Genomic DNA, 19,379 nt, shown 5'->3' with positions numbered 1-19,379 from the left:
AACAAACAACGAAAAAATTCCAAATTCAGTTCCCTTTCCCTATTTCTGAGCTTAGCATCCTATGGGTGTTGTCTCTTTGGAAAACTAGCCACCATGGCAAGCTTCAGGAGTCATATAAGAAAATCAGTCTTTATTGTATCATCTTAGTGGGACCCAAAAAGTATTATTCAGTCTGATTACCTAAGTACCTTTTCCTCCAAAATTGACTCTGAATTTCTTTTAGCTGTTTAAACAAAATTGAAACTTACCCAAGAGTAAAGATTTACTTTCATCAAGGGATTTTAAAAAGACTATCCCTCAGATAAGATAATTCTCTAATCCTAAAGTCAGGAAGACCTGAATTCAATTCCAGTCTTTGAGATTTACTAGATTTGTGATCTTGGACAAGTCAATTAATTTCTGTCTGCCTCAGTTTCCTCAACTGTAAAATGAGGATAATTAAGCACCTACATGAGGATCAAATAAGATTGTATTTGTAAAGTTCTTAGTGCTTGATTACTAGTACATAGTAGGTGCTTAATAAATGTTTGCTGGCTTCCTTCCAATTATATTAAAGGCTAGAATTCAAAAGCAGATTTTCTGAGACCTGGTTTCTTTTTCCTCACTTCTCTTGTCCGCCCTCTCTCATCCCCACTCCTATGCATTTCTGCTGTTTAAATTGAATATACTTGCAGATATCTGTCTGAGTTGGCATAATAACATTCTTTTTTTTTTAATAACATTCTTTTAAAACCCGAAACAATCTTTTGCTTTAGAAACATCTGCTTTTTGCTCTCATTCACAGGGCAGAACAGCACTGCATTGGTCCTGTAACAACGGCTACCTTGATGCTATAAAATTGCTCCTCAGTTTTGCAGCTTTTCCCAATCAGATGGAAAACAATGAAGAAAGGTAAAGTGCTGGTGAAAACTCACCAACATGCTCAGTACACACCCTTGCTTCTAGATGAAAACAAACCCAAAAAATAAAACCACAGGCTTCCATATTGTGGAAGAGAAATTGACAATCTTAAAAACCAATTGAAATGACACTGACGAGATCTTGAACAAAGGGGAAAGGAATGCTGTGGTCAGCTCTGCCTGCACTCCACAGAACTGTTACAGCTTGTCTTGTCTTCCTTATAAACGAGGCAACGAAAGTCCAGAATGTCAATCAGTTGTGAGTCAAGAGCAGCCAGAAGATTATAGCTAGGCTAAAGCCTGCAGGGTATGGCCCATACAGGGTATGATCTTCAGATCAGAGGTGGGGGAGATGGTGGGGGCTCTGTTGAGGAGAGAGAGAGAGAGAGAGAGAGAGAGAGAGAGAGAGAGAGAGAGAGAGAGAGAGAGAGAGAGAGAGAGAGAGAGAGAGAGAGAGCATCCCCTGAATCCAGGGAGCAAAATTTAGGTCAGGGTTTGAGGTTTTCAGGTCAAAATTAAGGAAGAGGCATCGTGTAGGATCTGGTTAAATGGGTTAGCAAGCAATAAGAAAAAGAAAGCTCAGGCCAAAATGGAGAGAAGCACTTATCTTCTTCCATTGTTCTGCTCATCTCCAGATGATTTTGAGTTTTCTCCTACACCCTTCTCCCCATCTATATAAAGTTTACCTGGAAATAAAATGCAAGGAGTTGGTTTAGGTACACAGGGAAGACCAGACAGGCCACACACATGCTCTTCCTCCTATAAGCCAATGGCTCTCTCTCTATCCCACAGGGTTTGGTTAAAAAAGAAATAGCCATTCATTAGAAGAGGAGAGAGTCTAGGAGGTTCAATACACAGCAATTACTTGAAACAGTGAATGAAAAATCCACTATTGCACCAGGTCGCCTGTATAAAAGACACACACTGAGAATCAATGTATCTCATTTGGATAATTAAGGCTACTGCAAAATAGTAACTGACATTTGTATAGCAGTTTCCTTATAAGAATTCTGTGAAGCAGGAAGTACAAGCAGTAAGTAACCCCAATGTACAGATAAGGAAACTGAGAATCAGAGGGGTTAGAAGGCTTTCCTATGGTCACACAGCTAATAGGTTTTAGAGCCAGCATTAGAATTCAAGCCTCCTGGCTCAACATTCTCTCCATTATAGCTTGCTTTCTTTCCTAGAGAAACTCTAGAAGTTTCTAGAAAACTCCTAGAAGAGTTTTGACCATAAGTGCAACTCACTTGGTCTAGTAATGCCCAGGAGTCTCCAACTGAACAAGTAAATGAGAAAAAGACAGGGCTTTTTCTCTTTGAAGACAATAAAGAAGGGAGAGGGAAAGGGAATGAATCAGGAACAATAAAAACTGCAGCCATAGCAATAGTGACGATTTAACATTTATAAAAAGACTTAAGATTTATCTACAAAGTTCTTTCTTCCCAATAATCATACGAAGTAGGTAACATGATGCCCATTTTACAGATGAAGAAACTGATGCTTGGAAATGTTAAATAACTTATGGTCACACAACTAGTATCAGAAAAGTGTGTGGGATGGCTCAGGTCCCTACATAAATCAATTACTCAGAGGCCTCTCAAAGTGATGACAGAAAAGTGATTTATTCGATTCTCGAGAAGCGGGGCTCACCTGTAGGAGTAGGAAAGCCGAAGACAAAGAACAGGACAGTGATTTATATAGACCCTAACGCAAGTCCCTCCTCCCCCCACTGACCATTATCCTCATTAGCTGAGAATATGGTCTTACATTCTAGACACGAAATCTAACCAATCCCTTTTGAAATGAAGACATCGAGGAATTATGTAAGTTTTGTCCAATCATTGAGACCCTAATACACTACACAGTTTTATATCCTTATATGGAACTATTCTATTCTAAAAATATTGTAACCTTGAGCCTTTAGGCCTTACCTCACCCCTGGGAGAAAAATTACAATCTGAGGAGTCTTCACTAAGTCTATCCCACTCAAAAGGAATGGAGTTCAAGGTACCATCTTGAACCCAGGTGCTTCTTTCCTGCTGTGCAAGATCATTTACAGCTCATTGTTTTTGTAAACTGTCTTCATGTCAGTTATGTTGTTGGTTAAAACAAGGACATGGTGAAAAATATCTGATTGTGATTCAGGTCTTAGCTGTTGTTGGAGAATTCCTCAGTCCAGAGATCCTAAGATCATCCTTGAGAGTAATTCATTCTACCTAGGCTTGACTGGAGGTCAATAAATCAAGAGGCAAGACTGGAAGATAAAAAGTTTAATTATCATCAGTTGATGGACAGTTGCCAGGTGGCTACAAGTTTATAAAACAAGAGAGATACAAACATATATAGGATTTTATACAGGCAAAAGGAACCTATCAAATAAGGCTACTAGGGAACCTCCCTTATTTTAGGAGGTGTGTAATAGCGGCAGGATGTCAGATGATGTGGGTGAGGAGTGGAGAATGTCTTAACTTTGGGGGAACCTTTGTATTGGCCAAGATCTGGTTTATTCGAAGTAGGTTGTTTCCTTATAGTTAATCTCAGACCATTAAAATGGAACTCAAGGTCCAGATCTAAGGTAGTAGAGGCCTCCTTTAGAGATGTGTGTTAAAATTATATCTTGTTCTGGTCCCTCCAACCACCAACATGTGCATACGCAGATTCATACATGCACACAGACACACAGACACACAGACACACACACACACACACAGAGACACTTCCAGTCAGCAGGTAAAGCCAGTTTATAAGTAACTAGTATAAAGGGGTAATAACATGAAATAAGATTGCAAAGGGGAACCAGGAAGTCACATACAAACTACCCCAAAGATCAAAGAAGCATAATTTACAAATTGTTTTATATATTAACCAACATTCACATTCTGGTAACATGTACTGAATTGGGGGAAGCCATCTAGGTGCTACTCTCAGAGTCTTTTGGTCCCATGATTTGTAAATCCCAGAAAAATTCCAGATCTTCTGTAGAAAAGAGCAGCAAATCGCCAAAAGGGGCTGATAATTTTGAGATGACATGGACATGTTAACTTTAAAGTTTTACCAACAACTTTGAGAGGATTTGAAAATGTTAATGAACGAACCCCAAGATGGCACAGATAAGAGTTAGTCTGTTCCTCAAAAAAGCCCTACAAAAATGAGATCTCAAATTACTGCCCCTTTCCCCAGTAATCATCCATCTCCGTGGAGTCCATGCTGCCTAGTGCTCACAACTCTAATCCATGGTTATGAGAGTAATATTCGCTGACTCCCCTGCCATCCTTTTCCTCATGCTTCCTGCCTTCCTTCATTATCCCATCCCCTGTCCCCACACCATCTGCCTCTGAAGTAATTCAAAAGAAATGTGAGATGCACAAATTTAGGGAGTCCATCCCAAATGTTCCCATGGACTATTTGTACCCAACCTATGGTAGAGCATTCCAAGGTTGTATTGGTCTGATCAGCTGCAGTTGGACACACTGTAACTTGACTCTAACACAGTGATATCATTTTGGTCCTTTTCAAGAATGAAGGACAACAGCCACCAACCACCATTTGTCTCTGTATTTTCTATGCTATTTGCTCTCATACACTCCGTGGTTATTAAGTGTGATTTACAGCTCTGTTTCCTTCCAAATTATCTGGGTATCCTCCAGCCATCCAAAGTTGCCTTCCTTTGGAGAGGAGAAGGAAGGGGAGGGGGAGACAGACAGGAGAGGAGGAGCTGAGTTCCCCATTTCCTTCTGCCATCATGGTCTTTCCCAGCCAGTACTCAAAGAACTAGGAATGCCTTTACCCATTTCATATAATTTCATAAATTATCAATTCACGATGTAATCAGACCAAGAGTCCGTCTTTATGCAACTCTACATGTTACATTGACCTCTAAGGCTACAATTTCTGGGGAGATATTTTCCCTAAGTTCACAGCACACAGGTTTTATACATTTCTTTCACACTACCATACATACTGGGGCAACGAGGTGGCATAGTAAATAGAATACCAGGCCTGAAGTCAGAAAAACTCATCGTCCTAAGTTTAAATCTGGCCTCAAATACTTACTAGCTTTGTGACCCTGGGCAAGTCACTTAACCCTATTTGCCTCAGTTTCCTCATCTGTAGAATGAGCTGGAGAAGAAAATGACAAACCTCTCTGGTATCTTTGCCAAGAAAACTGCAAATGGGTTATAAAGAGTTATGCACAACTGAAACAACTGAAGTCAGTCATGGAATCTTAGAGGTGGGAATAATAATCTGGTTTCACAGATAAAGAAACTGACCTGGGGGCAGAGCCAAGATAGTGGAATAGAAAGATGGACCTACTCTAATTCTCTCCCCATAACCCATAAAATTCCTGTAAAAAATGACTCTAAACAAATTCTAGAGCAGCAGAAGCCATAAAATGAAAGAGTGAAAGAGATTTCCAGCCCAAGACAGCCTGAAAGGCCAACAGGAAAGATCTATCACACCAGATGCAGAGCAGAGTGCAGCCCACCCGTGGCCACATGGCACTGGGAGGAACAAGACTGGAGCAGACTTCAGGGCACAGAATCAGGGGTAGCAGCTGTGGTTTCCAGATTTCTCAACCCACAAATACCAAAGACAGCTTCAAAGGTCAGTAAGAAAACCTGGGTGAGAAGGGAGCAGGGTCTGACCCCAGCCCTGGCCCCAGGGCAGCAGCAGCAGCAGCGTCCACTTTTGGAGCCCTCTGCCTAAAGACCTTGAGGGAATTGAGGAACTCATCTGGGTCTTGTCGTGAGTAGCAGTGAGGAGGAGCACTTGTGTAGTGAAGCTGGTAGAGGCTCTAAAGAGAGAATCTTGCAGATCCTGGGCAGAAAAGAGTTCTTGTGGTTGCTCACAGACCAGAGCACAGGTCAGGAATGGAGTAAACTCCTCTCTCTTGATTGTGCCACCTTAGAGGAACTGAGAACTTACAGGTCCCTAGAGTATACCCTCCACTTGACAAAGGACTCAAAAGTCAAGTAACTGGCTAAGAAAATGCCCAAAAAATGGGGAAAAAAATAAAACTATAGAAAGTTGCTTTCTTTTCTTCCATGCTTTCGGATGAGATAGAACAAAGCATACCATCAGAGAAAGACATCAAAGTCAAGGCCTCTACATCCAAAACCTCCAAAGAATATATGCAATGGTCTCAGGCCATGGAAGACTTCAAAAAGGATTTTAAAAATCAAGTAAGAGAGGCAGAGAAAAAATTGGGAAGAGAAATCAGAGCAACACAAGAAAATCCTGAAAAGCAAATCAACAGTTTACTGAAGGAGACCCCAAAAAATACTGAAGAAAATAATACCTTTAAACACAGACTAACCCAAATGGCAAAAGAGGTCCAAAAAGCTAATGAGGAGAAGAATACTTTAAAAAGCAGAATTAGCCCAATGGGAAAGGAAGTTCAATAGCTCACTGAAGAAAATAGTTTTTTAAAAATTAGAATGGAGCAGATGGAAGCTAATGACTTTATGAGAAACCAAGAAATCATAAAACAAAACCAAAAGAATGAAAAAATAAAAGACAATGTGAAATATCTCATTGGAAAAGTGACTGACCTGGAAAAAAGATCCAGAAGATAATTTAAAAAATTATTAGTCTACCTGAAAACCATGATCAAAAAAAGGGCCTACACATCATCTTCCAAGAAATTATCAAGGAAAACTACCCTGATATTCTAGAACCAGAGGATAAAATAAATATTGAAAGAATCCACCCATCATCTCCTGAAAGAGATCCCCAAAAGAAAACTTCTAGGAATATTGTAGCCAAATTCCAGAGTTCCTAGGTCAAGGGGAAAATATTACAAGCAGCCAGAAAGAAACAATTCAAGTATTATGGAAATGCAATCAGGATTACACAGGATTTAGCAGCTTCTACACTAAAGGATCAAAGGACTTGGAATATGATATTCCAGAGGTCAAAGGAGATAGGATTAAAACCAAGAATCACCTACTCAGAAAAACTGAGTACAATATTTCAGGGGAAAAAATGGAATTTCCATGAAATAGAGGACTTCCAAGCATTCTTATTGAAAAGACCAGAGCTGAATAGAAAATTTGATTTTCAAATACAAGAATCAAGAGAAACATGAAAAGTTAAACAGGAAAGAGAAGCCTTAAGGAACTCATTAAAGTTGAACTGTTTACATTCTTACATGGAAAGATATTATTTATAACTCATGAGACCTTTTTCAGTATTAGGGTAGTTAGAGGGAAAATACATACATACGTATATATATTTCTATATATATATATATATATAAAGGTGTGTGTGTATGTATGTGTGTGTGTATATGGGTATGTATGTATGTGAACATTATGTATGTGTAGGTATGTATATGTATGTGTCTGTGTGTATGTATATATATATATATATATATATATATATATATACACACCTATATAGACAGAGGGCACATTGTGAGCTGAATATGAAGGGAGAGTACCTAAAAAAAAAATAAAATTTACTGTTGAATAGAATGTACTTAGGAGTAAGAGAAAGGGAGAGGTAGAATGTAGCAAATCATCTCACATACAAGAGAGAAGAAAGAGCTTCTACAATGGAAGGGAAGGGGGGGGGTGATGAAAGGGAATAATTGAGCCTTACTCTCATGGAATTTGGCTTAAGGAGAGAATAACACACACTCCATAGGATATTTTCCCCTGTAGGAAGGCAAGGGGGAAAGGGATAGGAGAGGGAAGATAATAGAAGGGACAGCAAATTGGGGAAAAGGATAATCAGAAGCAAATACTATTGTGGGAGGACAGGTCAGGGGAGAGAATGGAATAAATGAAAGGCAGGATAGGTCAGAGGGAAATGTAGTTAGTCTTTTACAATGTAACTTATAAAAGTGCTTTGCATTGTTACACATGTATGACCTATATTGAATTGCTTGTTTTCTCAGTAAGAGTGGATGGGGAGGGAGGGAGGGAATATGAAACTCAAAGTTTTAAAAATGAATGTTAAAAATTGTCTTAGCATTCAACTGGAAATTAAGGTATCCAGGCAATGGAGTATAGAAATCTATTTTGCCCTATAGGAAAATAGAGGGGAAGGGGGATGGAAGAAGGGTGGATAATAGATAGAAAGGAGGACAGACTAGAGGAAGGGGTGGATGGAGTGCATGCTGTCTTGGGGTGGGAGGTAGGGAGAGATGAGGAGAAAATTTTGAATTCAAATTCTTGTGGAAGTGAATGCTAAGAACTGAAAAATAAATAAATAACCAAAAAAACTGGAAAAGAAAAGAAACTAACCCACAGAGGAAAAGGGACTTTTCCAAGTGAGTTCTGACCAAGGGGCCACAGGAACCAAGGCAATTTACCACCCTGTCCCATTCCTTGCCTCCCCAATATAGATAATATGCCTCAATTGCAAGAAAAGTTCTGAAGAAGAAGAAAAAGAAAATCCTCTTGCTTACCCTGGGCAACCTATAGTTATAAAATTCAAATGGCAGCATCCCAGGTCCATTTAGTGTCTCATCAGGTGTATCCCAAGATGTGTGGCTTTCCTTTTTATTCTTCCTGACGTTTCAGTTTAGGCACTCATCATCCCATCCACCAATTCCTATATGGCAAGTTCAATTGTGTCTTCTCTTCTTGTCTTTATCTGCTTTGCATCCTTCCTGGTTACCATCAAGTAGGTCTTAATTTTACCTTCTCATGCATTGACACTAACCATTTCACTTGATGGACTATGTAAGCATCATTTTTGCTACTGCTGCTGGCTTTCAGTCAATAAATGCCTGACAGCCACACTCTGATACCAGTGGTAATATTCACTGTGCTTGAATGTTGCTGAGTTGAATTTGGGATAAAGACAGTCTCCATGACGATAATCACAGTGTGGTCAATTGCTGAATGCACTTCAATTCTACCTTTCTTCTCTCAGCTGGGCTTCTTTGTTTTGTAGCAGCAGAATAAACCCTGAACTTATTATCATTTTGCTTCTGTTTTCCATAGAACAAGATGTCTGGTATTCTGCAGGTAGAGGCAGAATTTGGCCAAGTTAAGCCCTATAACCAGAAGTAACATAAACCAGATTATGATAACCGTACGTTGAACAAGGCATTCCGAACTTTGAAGCCTGAATTGTACTGTGATTTTTGGAAGACCTGGTATATGAAAGGCTATGGATAATTAAATTTGCATTATTTGTTGTTCAGTTGTTTTCAGTCATATCCAATTCTCTCTAACCCCATTTGGGGTTTTCTTGGCAAAGATACTAGAGTGGTTTGCCATTTCCTTCTCCAGCTCATTTTACAGATGAGGAAACTGAGCCAAACAGGATTAAATGACTTGCCCAGGGTCACGCAGCTAGTGAGTATCTGAGACTGGATTTGAATTCAGGAAAATGAATCTTCCTGACTCCATGCCTGTACTCTATCCACTGTCCCACCTAGCTACCCCAAATTTACATTATCTGTATTGAAATAAAATTATTTAAAAGTTGATACAATTCTTTATTTCAGTATTATTTTTTTTTGTTTGGTCCAGAACTGTGATTTATTGATGTGAAGAACTCCCTGAGATGGAAACTCCCGCTAACTACGCATGTCAACAATTTACAGTTTTAGAGAATTGCCTGAATGACTAAGAAGTTGAGTGATTTATCCAAGGGAGACACAACTAGTACGTGTCAGAGACAGGGCTAGAACCCAAGTCTTTCTGGCTTCAGCACTCACCTTTTATCTACTACATATGATAATGAGATCATAGAATTTAGAGCTAGTAGGGATGCTAGAGGCCATTGAGTCAAACCCCCTGATTTTACACATAAGGAAACAGAGGCTCGAAGAAGTAAGTGACTTGCTCAGGGTCACATAGCTGGTAAGTGTCTGAGGCAGGATTTGAACTCAAGTCTTCCTTTTTCTTCTGTCCACTGAGCTATTTTCCTGCTTCTATATCATCATGTGGATTTTTATTTCCATACTTATTTTGAAAGGCAGTTAATTTCCCACATGAAACTAGTAGTACACAACCCTAAGAAACAAATGGGAAGTAGTCATAGTAGTAGTAGTAGTAGTAGTAGTAGCAGCAGCAACAGTAGTGGTAACAATTGACATTCAGATAGTTTTGTCAAGCACTTCACATATTTTGTATCTCATTTGATACAGCTCTGTGACATGTTTTACAAATGAAAAAACTGAGACTGGGAGACATTAAGTGACTTGCCCAGGGTCACATAGCTAGGAAGTGTCTTAGGCAGGACTTGAACTCAGGTCTGACTCACTCTCTCAAGATATCTTTTACAGTCCCTCAGTCATGATATCAGATAAGATCATATATGCATAAGGTACTTCATAAACCTTAAAGTACTATAGAAATGTCAGTATTGATGAGGAAAGAAAGAAGAAGAAGAAATGCACCACAGAAAGAGATAGCAAAATGTTTGGGCTTTGTTTTCCTGGATTGGAAAAAATCAACCTGAAACAAATGTCTTATCCCAAGGGAACCCAGAATTCAAGGGGTTAGCTAGAGCCTAAAGAATTGATTGAGACCTTATTCTCTTTTCTACCCATAAGGAAGGGTTAAATGGAAGGGGTAACTTTCCCAGGAGAAATAAGGAGGGATTTGGGACAAGGTCAGACAGGGTTAACTGAAGATTATCCCTACATCTATGTAAAAATAGCTGTCTTAGACTTTCATACCTTTTGATGTTTGATATTGCTTTCCACATTAATTCCTCAGCAAATATAATTTTAACCCTTAAATTAGCTCAATCTAATTAAAGGAAGATAGGTTTTATCTGTTCCTATGTTAGTAAAACATAGGAACATCTGGGCGAAAACAGAACATCCCAGAAGCCAAGCAAGAACTGGCAGCAGAGAAAACACAGAGACTGTCATCCAGATATGATCCTGTTACCAAATGAGGCATACTTTACACAGGGAGTACACAGACTGAGTAGACAGTACTTGGTCCTGGAGATCAGCTCTGGGATATTTAGGGTCATTTCTTGATAGTTGTAGGTGAGATCCTTAATAAGCAAGGGGTTCATTAAATCAAGCAAATGATCTGCTTGAAGACACTTTTGTCTGACGTGCAGTGCTCTCCGTGGTCTAGCTTTTTGACTGAGAGTGCTGCCACAGATGCCAAGGGAAGGGAGAAAGAGTAGCCAGGGGTCACAATGTGGAAGAGCATACCCTTGCCCTCTACCATTGCCATGAATTGCATGACCTGAGTGGGTGTAATGGAAAAAAAAATGGAGTTGACTCCCTAGTAACCTTAAGGTTGAAATTACTTTGCAGGGAACCCTGACCTTTAGAGTAGTACAGTAAGTCTAGAAGACTGTACAGGTCCCTGTGGGAGGCTCTGGCTCACTAGAGAGGAGTCATCTTTGTATCTCAAGTGCTTTTCCCTCCTATGGGGACCACAGGGTGGTGCTTTGATTCTAGAGGACTAGATAGATTTCCCCTAAATAGTGAGGTTTTTTTAAGTTCCCACAATCGAATCTGGTCCCCATAGTCCCAGAACCTGGAGTTCTGAGCCATAGGTTGCATTAGAAAATCTTAGAATCATTTTTCTGTGGCTCTTTGACATCCCTAAGTAGCCACTCCTGCCTTCTTCCATCCCTCTCTCCCATCCCTTCCCCCAAACAAGCCTGGAGGGAAAATGAAATGCATGGAAACAGCATGAGCTGGTAGGCTACGCCACTCATTGGCCTACCTTTCCTCAATGCATGTAGTTTTGCACTGAGTCCAGTGTAACAAGAAGAAACCAGGAGCTGAGAATCTGGGAATTCGTAAGGTGTCGTGCAGATCTTTGCAATTTGAGTGTAGGGGGTAGACAGAATTCCACTGATGGTGAAGGCTAGATCCCTATTATTGAGGATAATGAATCTCCAGAAGTGGTATCATTATTCAAATTTGAATTGCACATTTCCATTAGGCTGGAACCAATGATCATATTTTTACATAATTATAACTTGGAATAGTGCGAATTTGAATACATTTAAATCCTTCGGGGGATTCATTGTTCTCACCAATCTAGACCTAACTATTAACCAAAGCGTCGTTTGAATTGCATTGTTCTTGTGATTGAATATTATTTCCTTGTTTTAGGTACACACCTCTTGATTATGCTTTGCTTGGGGAGCACCATGAAGTAATTCAGTTCATGCTGGAGCACGGGGCTCTGTCAATAGCCGCTATTCAAGACATCGCTGCCTTCAAAATCCAGGCTGTCTACAAAGGGTACAAGGTCAGGAAGGCATTTCAGGACCGAAAAAATCTCCTAATGAAGCACGAACAGCTGAGAAAGGATGCTGCTGCCAAGTAAGTCTGACCCTTGGAGTGCATCCATGAGCCCTCTCCCTTCGGAGGGGGCTGCAATCTAAGGGGGCCCCCCCAGTACTCAGGAGAAACAAAGACGAAGCAGGGAGCTGCTAAGGGAGAGAATCTCATGAGAATAAGAAGCTAACCTTTCTTTTCTCTCTTCTTTCTCCCAAAAGGGGAGAGAGAAACTAGGCAGGAAAATGCTGGAACGATCGAAAGGCTGAACGAAAGGATACTAGACTAATATGGACTAGGAAGACTTAGGAGAACTGGGAAAGTAACCCAGTAAGATGGCATGGAGATGGTTTTCCTTGTCCCAGCAATCTTCACAGCCCCAGGCAAAAGTATAAAGTAGGCTAAGTAAGGATCGAAACCATGCTGCTGCCTTCCTCTTCCTTGTCATAGAACTACAGAATTGTAGGCTTAAGAGGGAAACCAGAAGTCAGGTGATACAATCCATGGCCATAACCATTTGTCATCCAGGCTTCACTTGAATACATATGATGATGAGGAACTCACCACTGAATGAGTGGTTCCACTTTTGCACAATTGTGTTAGGAAATTTTCCTTTCATCTAGCCTAAATCTGCCTCTCAAACACTTCCACCATCTTGTGTTTCTAGTTTTGTCTCTAATTAAGTAAAACAAATCTAAACCCCATTTCATATACACCTTCAACTCTGCTTTTAGTTATCCCTCCCTCTCTTGAAATGTTTTCTTCTCAGGCAAAACATCCTGGATTCTTTCAAATGGCCTAAATGTAGCATGATTATCCTTCTCTGGACTCCTTGTATCTTGTCAATCTTCTTTTCTAAATACAATGCCCAGAATTGAACATTCTAGCTGTCCGTGGTCTGACCATTTTCTACAGTTTTTCAAAAATCTCTGACAGTTGAGCTCCATCATTCGAGGGACTTTATTTCTATTAAAGAAGTTTACTTTTACATTGCTTTTCTTGGTTGCCATGTTATGTAGATGACTCATATTGAGTTTGCTGCCTACTAAAACTCCCAGGTGTGTATATGTATGTAGGTATATATGTAGGTATATGTGTATGCATGTATGTACCTATGTGTGTATACATAGATATACATATACACATGTGTGTACACACATGGAGATATACATGTACAAAAAATACTATTTCCTTAACGTTTCCTATCTTGCACTTAGCTGTTTATTTTTTTAACCGTATGTAGGTTTTTACATTTATTCCTATTGTCTTTCCTTATTAGATTCAACCCTCTGGAATCATGGACACAAATTACATAACACATATACATTGACATATTATCTCATTTGAAGTTCACAATCCTATGAGTTAGATGTGGTAAGATCTATTACTGTTGTTTTAGATATGAAAACACTGAGGCACAGGTTGGTTAGGTAATCTGCCAAAGATCCCACAGCCAGGGCTCCAACATGAATTTTATAATCCCAATTCAGTGCTCTCTCCACTCTGGTGCTGGGCCTCCAGGGGACCACCCTCCACCCTACTCCCCTACCCCCCACTCAGATTTAGTAAGGACAAAATCATCACTAAGACCTAGAGGTCAGGTTGGCACAATGAACATCCAAAGTCAGGAATGGAGAACTTGGAGATAGTGAAGAGGTTTAGAATATTAAAATATTTAACCAAGTTTAGTGTTTTATTGGTGTTTTTTCTTCTTTGTGCTTATTAAAGACATTCGACGCTACTTATGAAACTGATTAGTAATCTCTCCTTACATTTCTGTATCTATCAGATGCAAGGTATATTATGAAGTCTAAAAGTATTTTTCAAGGTCCGTTACTCTTGTACTGACATCAGCACCTTAAATTACTAAAAACTGAAAATGACTTGACATCATTTTGTCTCAGCAAGTTCCTTTGCATCCTTCATTTGACCAGGCCGCTGAGTGGTGTGATGGTGGTACTATAGGCCTAGAGTACAGAAGACATGAGTTCAAATCTAACCTCAGACTCATAGTAACTGTGTGACCCTGGGCAAGTCATTTTATCTCTGCCTTAGTTTCCTTAACTGTATAATAACCATATAATAACAGCACCTACCTCCCAGAGCTGTGAGGATCTAATGAGATAATATTTATAAAGTGCTAAACATAAAGCCTGGCACATAGTAGGCACTTAAGAAATCATTATGTCTTTCCTTCCTTCCTTCTTTGAGTTATCCTAGCCACTAACATTCAGTTCAACAGGAATAATTATTAACAGCTTACTATGTGTCAGACACTATGTGAGAATCTGGTAAACAAAGACAAGAAATAATAATAGCCGTTTCTCTCAAGGAGCTTACATGAGAGGAGAGAGAAAGGACATGTTCACAGATAAGTAAATGTTTTATATTTGATTGCTATAGATTTTGTCATTTTTTGTGTTTGTAAATTCCAGCTAATAATTGGAAGCAATTAGGAAGGCTTCTTGTAAGACACAGTACTCAAATTATACCTGGAAAATCTAGGGATAAGAAGATGTTGAAGTGATATTAAAAATAGACAAATTGCTTTTATGAGGCAGGAGAATTATTTTAATATTCTAAATCTCTAGAATTGCCTTCTCCTTGATACCCTTTCTCATTCTCTTCACCAATCTATGCCCATCCATGGTTTAAACTCAGCCAAAAGCTTTCCCTAACCACTCTGATCTCATACTCCACTGAACTCCTGAAGCCAGGGGTGTGCTGGAGGAAAGCAGCTCAATCTCCAGAGCTGATGGTTAAATTTTCAATGTGAGCATTTACGTCTCTGAACTCCACAAGCACCACAAATCCGGGCGGAGTCTGCTGCTTTGTTGATTGTCTAGCTTTTAGAATATGATGGGAAAATGTTAATAATGCAGATTAAACTTAAAAATGGACATTTTGTTTTCAGAGAGCCAGTTGTTAATCATTTATGAGTCCACTCCTGTATATATCACAGTTTATTTAGTGTTTACGTTCTTGAATTTCTAATGTAGTCTCTTGTCCATCATAAGTATTTGATAAATGTCTGTTGGTGGTGAGAATTTTCCTTTTCAGATATATTGTCATCTCCTTACATAAACGGTGAATACCTTTAGGGCAGGGATTATAACACCTAGGCTGCCCTGACCCATAGCTCAGATTTACCTATAGCTGCCTGACCTGTGACCTGCCTACTTCTCCAGACTTGGAGATGTTGGGGCACAGTAACATGTATTTATAAATATCAAAATGTGAAAGTTGGAATTGATTAAGCTCCTAACTAGAACCAGCTGTTATGAAACATTTTTCTTTGGTGTCTGTCACCTTCCTTTACTTTAAAAAATGGTAGGAAGATTTAAAGCTAGAAAGGACCTTTGTTGTTGTTAAATTGTGTCCAACTCTTCGTGACGCTTTATGAGGTTTTCATGTCAAAGATCCTGGAGTGGTTTGCCATTTCCTTCTCCAATGAATTAAGGTTAAGTGACTTGCCTAGAGTCACAACTAGTAAGTGTCTGAGGTCAAATTTGAACTCAGGTCTTCTCTATCCACTGAATCATCTAGCTACCTCTAAGGATCTTAGATGGACTCTATTCCAACCTTCTCATTTTACAGATGATGAAATGAAGCCCAGAAAGGTTAAGTAAATTAGCTAATTAAAGATCTAGGAATGCATTTCATTCTCTGCTAGCTTCTTTGTTCTATAAAAGCAGAATCACTATAGAAATTGGGAGAAACAAGATTTAAACCGAGGTTCTCTTATTTCCAATCCAACATTCTTTCTTTCCACACCACCTCCCTATCTGTTAGTGTCTTCTCCCTTAGCTATGTAGTATTCTCCCTCCCATAAAAAAATAAAAATTATCTGATTCAATTAAATTCAACACGTATTTATTAAGTGATTTGGATTTTCAGGACACAGACCAAAACCAAACAGTCCCTGCTCTGAAGTAGCTAACAGGCTCCTGAGGAAAGCAATATCTTCACAGAAAAAGAAATACAACAGAGACACCAAGTAACTCCAGAATAATTTTGGGCTCAAGGGGAGCAGTAACAACTGAGAGGATCAGGGATGATCTTCTATATTAGGATGTCACTTGAGCTGATCCTTAAATGGAAGTAGGAAATAGGCTTAAATGGAGTTGATGTAAAAGCATTCTAGGCATGGGGTACGATCTCTGCAAAGGCATGGAGGCAGAATGTTGCATATAGAGGTAGAAACAAGGAGGGCATTTTAATAGAAGTATAGATAAAGTACAGGAAGTGAAAGCAGTCTGGAAAGATAGTCTGGAGTCAGATGGCAAAGGGTTTTAAATGTCAAGCAGAGAAGTTTTCTTTTTCCCAGAATTAATAGGAATCTTTGGTAACAGGGATCCAGACCATGACCTGTCCTTTAGGAATATCAGTTTACCAGCTGGATTGAGGATGTATTGGAGGAGAGAGATAGGAGGCAGCAGGGAGGCAAGTACAGAAGTCCAGATGAGAAGGGTGCTGGTCTGAACTAGGGTGGTGCCCACGTGAGTGCAGAAAAGGCAATGGACTTAAGAGATAGGAAGGCAAAACTGACAAAGTTTGGCTTCCCATTGATGAAGTACATAATGAAGGAGAGGGAAGAGTAAAGGACTTGAGACTGCAAACTTTGGAGACTAGAAAAATGATTGCTCCCTCAATAGAAATTGGAAATTTGGGAAGCAGGATGGCATTGTGGTGGAGGATTGGAGTAAAGGTAATGTTTCATTTTGGGTTCATCAAGTTTGAGATGCCTGTGGTCTGTCTAGGGGCAGATTTTCAAGAGGTAGTTGGAGATGTAGTAATAGAGCTCAGGAGAGCGATTAGGACTAGATTCGTAGATCTGGAAGTCATTAGCATAGAAATTGTAACTAAAGTGATGGGAACTCTTGACTTCAAGGGAGTATGGAGACAGAGGAGAGGATAGGCCAGGACAGAGCCCTGGGGAATATTCACAAGAAGTAGGTGCAACATAATGATGATCCAGAAAAGAAGAATTAATAAGTTGCTTATTCTGTAACGGGTAATGGTGTAATATGTTATTCTCCCAGGAATATTTACATTTTAAAATAGTATCTCAGAGAGAAGTTCCCTGGAATTATAGACACTTGTGACACTTGATAATGAAGGTATTTGGACCATTGAAACCCTTCTGATGCTTCTCAAGTCACATATGGACAACTATCTATTACCAAGTATTTATGACCCTGACCATCTTCCTGATCATCTGTCTCACAAATCTTTTCAACTTAGGCTTATAGGTTTTTCCAAGGCAAAACAAAAAAATGGAATTCAGTCTCTGCCCTTACCTCCAAACAGTCATTTATTAAACACCTGCTGTGTGCTAGGCACTGTGCCAAATACTGGGGATAATAGGGAAAAGGAACAGATCCTGTCAGCACCTGGGAACATGAGGAAAGAGGAAAACAAAAGAAAAAGAGGTGGCTGTGTACCAACTTGATATGAGGGCATGCATTGAAAATTTCATCTCATTTCTGAGCTGACTTCCCTTTTTGACTCTCAGGCCATGGGTTCCTATCTCTGAAGTCTCTGAAATCTCTCCTAAAGATGAGAATACTCAAACATGCTGAAGAACTCCACTTCTCTGATATTGGCTAAAGTCACTTTCTATTCAGGAGGTCACAGAAGCACTAGGAGTGCTGCTCCTCTACAGCCACGTCAGACCAATAATGGGAATACCAATTAGCAAAGCAAAAGGTATAGAAAGGTTCTAAGTAGCCATGGGATTTCACAGTCAGAACGGGGACATGGAAAATGACCTGTTGTGTCCTCTAAGGAGAGCAGATTTCTGATAAGGGATCCCTAGTCTCATAGTCCAAGATTCAGAAGGGCTGGAAAGCTCTCAAGAATGAAACTCCAATGATGCAGTTATAAGTGGTTCCTAATAAGAAGCAGAAATGGGTCTGAAATGGTCACTGAGCTGAGCAGGGTCAGGAATAGCGTTGCATTGTCACTATTAATATTAGAATGGTGAATTCAAATGGGTTTGAATTTTCTCTTAAATGTAAGGACTCTTTGTACAAGAATGGATACAGCATCAGATTCCCTAAATGTCCTCTTCTACTTTGAGCCATGTACCGAGTGGGCTAACTAGAGGCTTAGATATAGATAGTCTAATATAGATTTTTTTTTAATGTTAATTTCATACCACTATTAAAGTAAAGCTCTAATTACACATTCAGTAACTGTCTCATTGCTCCCTCCATGATTATCCCATTTACTTCTATTCAGTTGGGAGGAATAAAAAAAAAAACTTCATCAGGGGAATAATCCGCCTCTCCATCCCAATCCCTAACCCCAGGGCCCTGATCAACAGAAAAATCATTTGATTAACATGAGTAGCATGTATGAGCAGCTGTTGCCTTTGACATACTCATCTGCAAGTGACAAGGTCTAGCCTCATTCTGGGCTGATGGTGCATTGACTGTCTCATTTCTTTTATGGACTGAGCAGCAGGTACGGCTAGTGGGCTGTTTGCTTCTCCTGGAGGAAGCAAAATGACTGTTCTGTGAATAGTAAGGTCTAATTTATCAGTTCAAACACCAGGGTAATGGCAGGGTGATCTATACCAAGCAGGAGACAAGACACCCACATATTGTCTGTTTGTGCAATGCCAATATTAGTATTTGAAATCAGCCACTTTTATCAATGCCAGAGGGAATGCAGGAGCCCGGCCTGCCAGGAGTACAGTTTTTAGATCAATTAGCAGCATTTCAGGCGCCCAGGTTCAATCAGCCTCTTCTGTGGAGCATACATGATAAGATAGCAAATGACAGATAGAGTTAATGCTTTTCCCTGACAGCTTGCACTGAAATGACTCCTACTGGCATTGATATGAATCACAGGAGCTGCTGATGACACACTGCATAACTAACCTGTCATTTGCTGTGCTGTGAGTTAGTGTGTTGACAGTCAGCAAACCATGTTACAGAATCCGAGTCAAATCAAAGTATCAGATAGCGCGGCATGCTCTGACACGTACCATCTGTCCACTTTTCCCAAGAAGAGGATGGCGTTATTCTCTAACCACTATGAAGAAGAACAAATACAAGTGTCAGACCATTTCTGCCATAGATCATGAACTCATCCCCAATATACAAGAAGAAGAAGAAAAACTTGTAGAACTAAAATTTGTGAAAAGCAAATATCAGGCTGCATAAAGGAAACTAAATGGACTTCACCAGTGACTGGGAAAATGCTTCAGATGTTCCCCCTCACCCTTCTTCCTCACCTTTTCTTTTTAA

The 19,379-nt window shown here is 39.7% G+C and overlaps 1 protein-coding gene across 5 annotated transcripts in view; it reads left to right on the top strand.

Moving 5' to 3' along the window:
• INVS (inversin) overlaps positions 1 to 19,379 on the top strand; it is a 244,110-nt gene that overhangs the window by 192,278 nt on the left and 32,453 nt on the right. For all 5 annotated transcript variants that reach the window (XM_072604510.1, XM_072604503.1, XM_072604529.1 and 2 more), the window contains 2 exons: positions 785 to 891; positions 11,956 to 12,168. In XM_072604510.1, coding sequence (XP_072460611.1) covers positions 785 to 891; positions 11,956 to 12,168 — 320 coding nt within the window. The remainder of the gene's footprint in view (positions 1 to 784; positions 892 to 11,955; positions 12,169 to 19,379) is intronic.

Source organism: Notamacropus eugenii, chromosome 1 (assembly GCF_028372415.1).
Source record: "Notamacropus eugenii isolate mMacEug1 chromosome 1, mMacEug1.pri_v2, whole genome shotgun sequence".
In the NCBI taxonomy this organism is placed as follows: Eukaryota; Metazoa; Chordata; class Mammalia; order Diprotodontia; family Macropodidae; genus Notamacropus; species Notamacropus eugenii.
The sequence above is the reverse complement of the archived record's forward strand: the minus strand, read 5'-3'. Positions and strand labels throughout refer to the sequence as shown.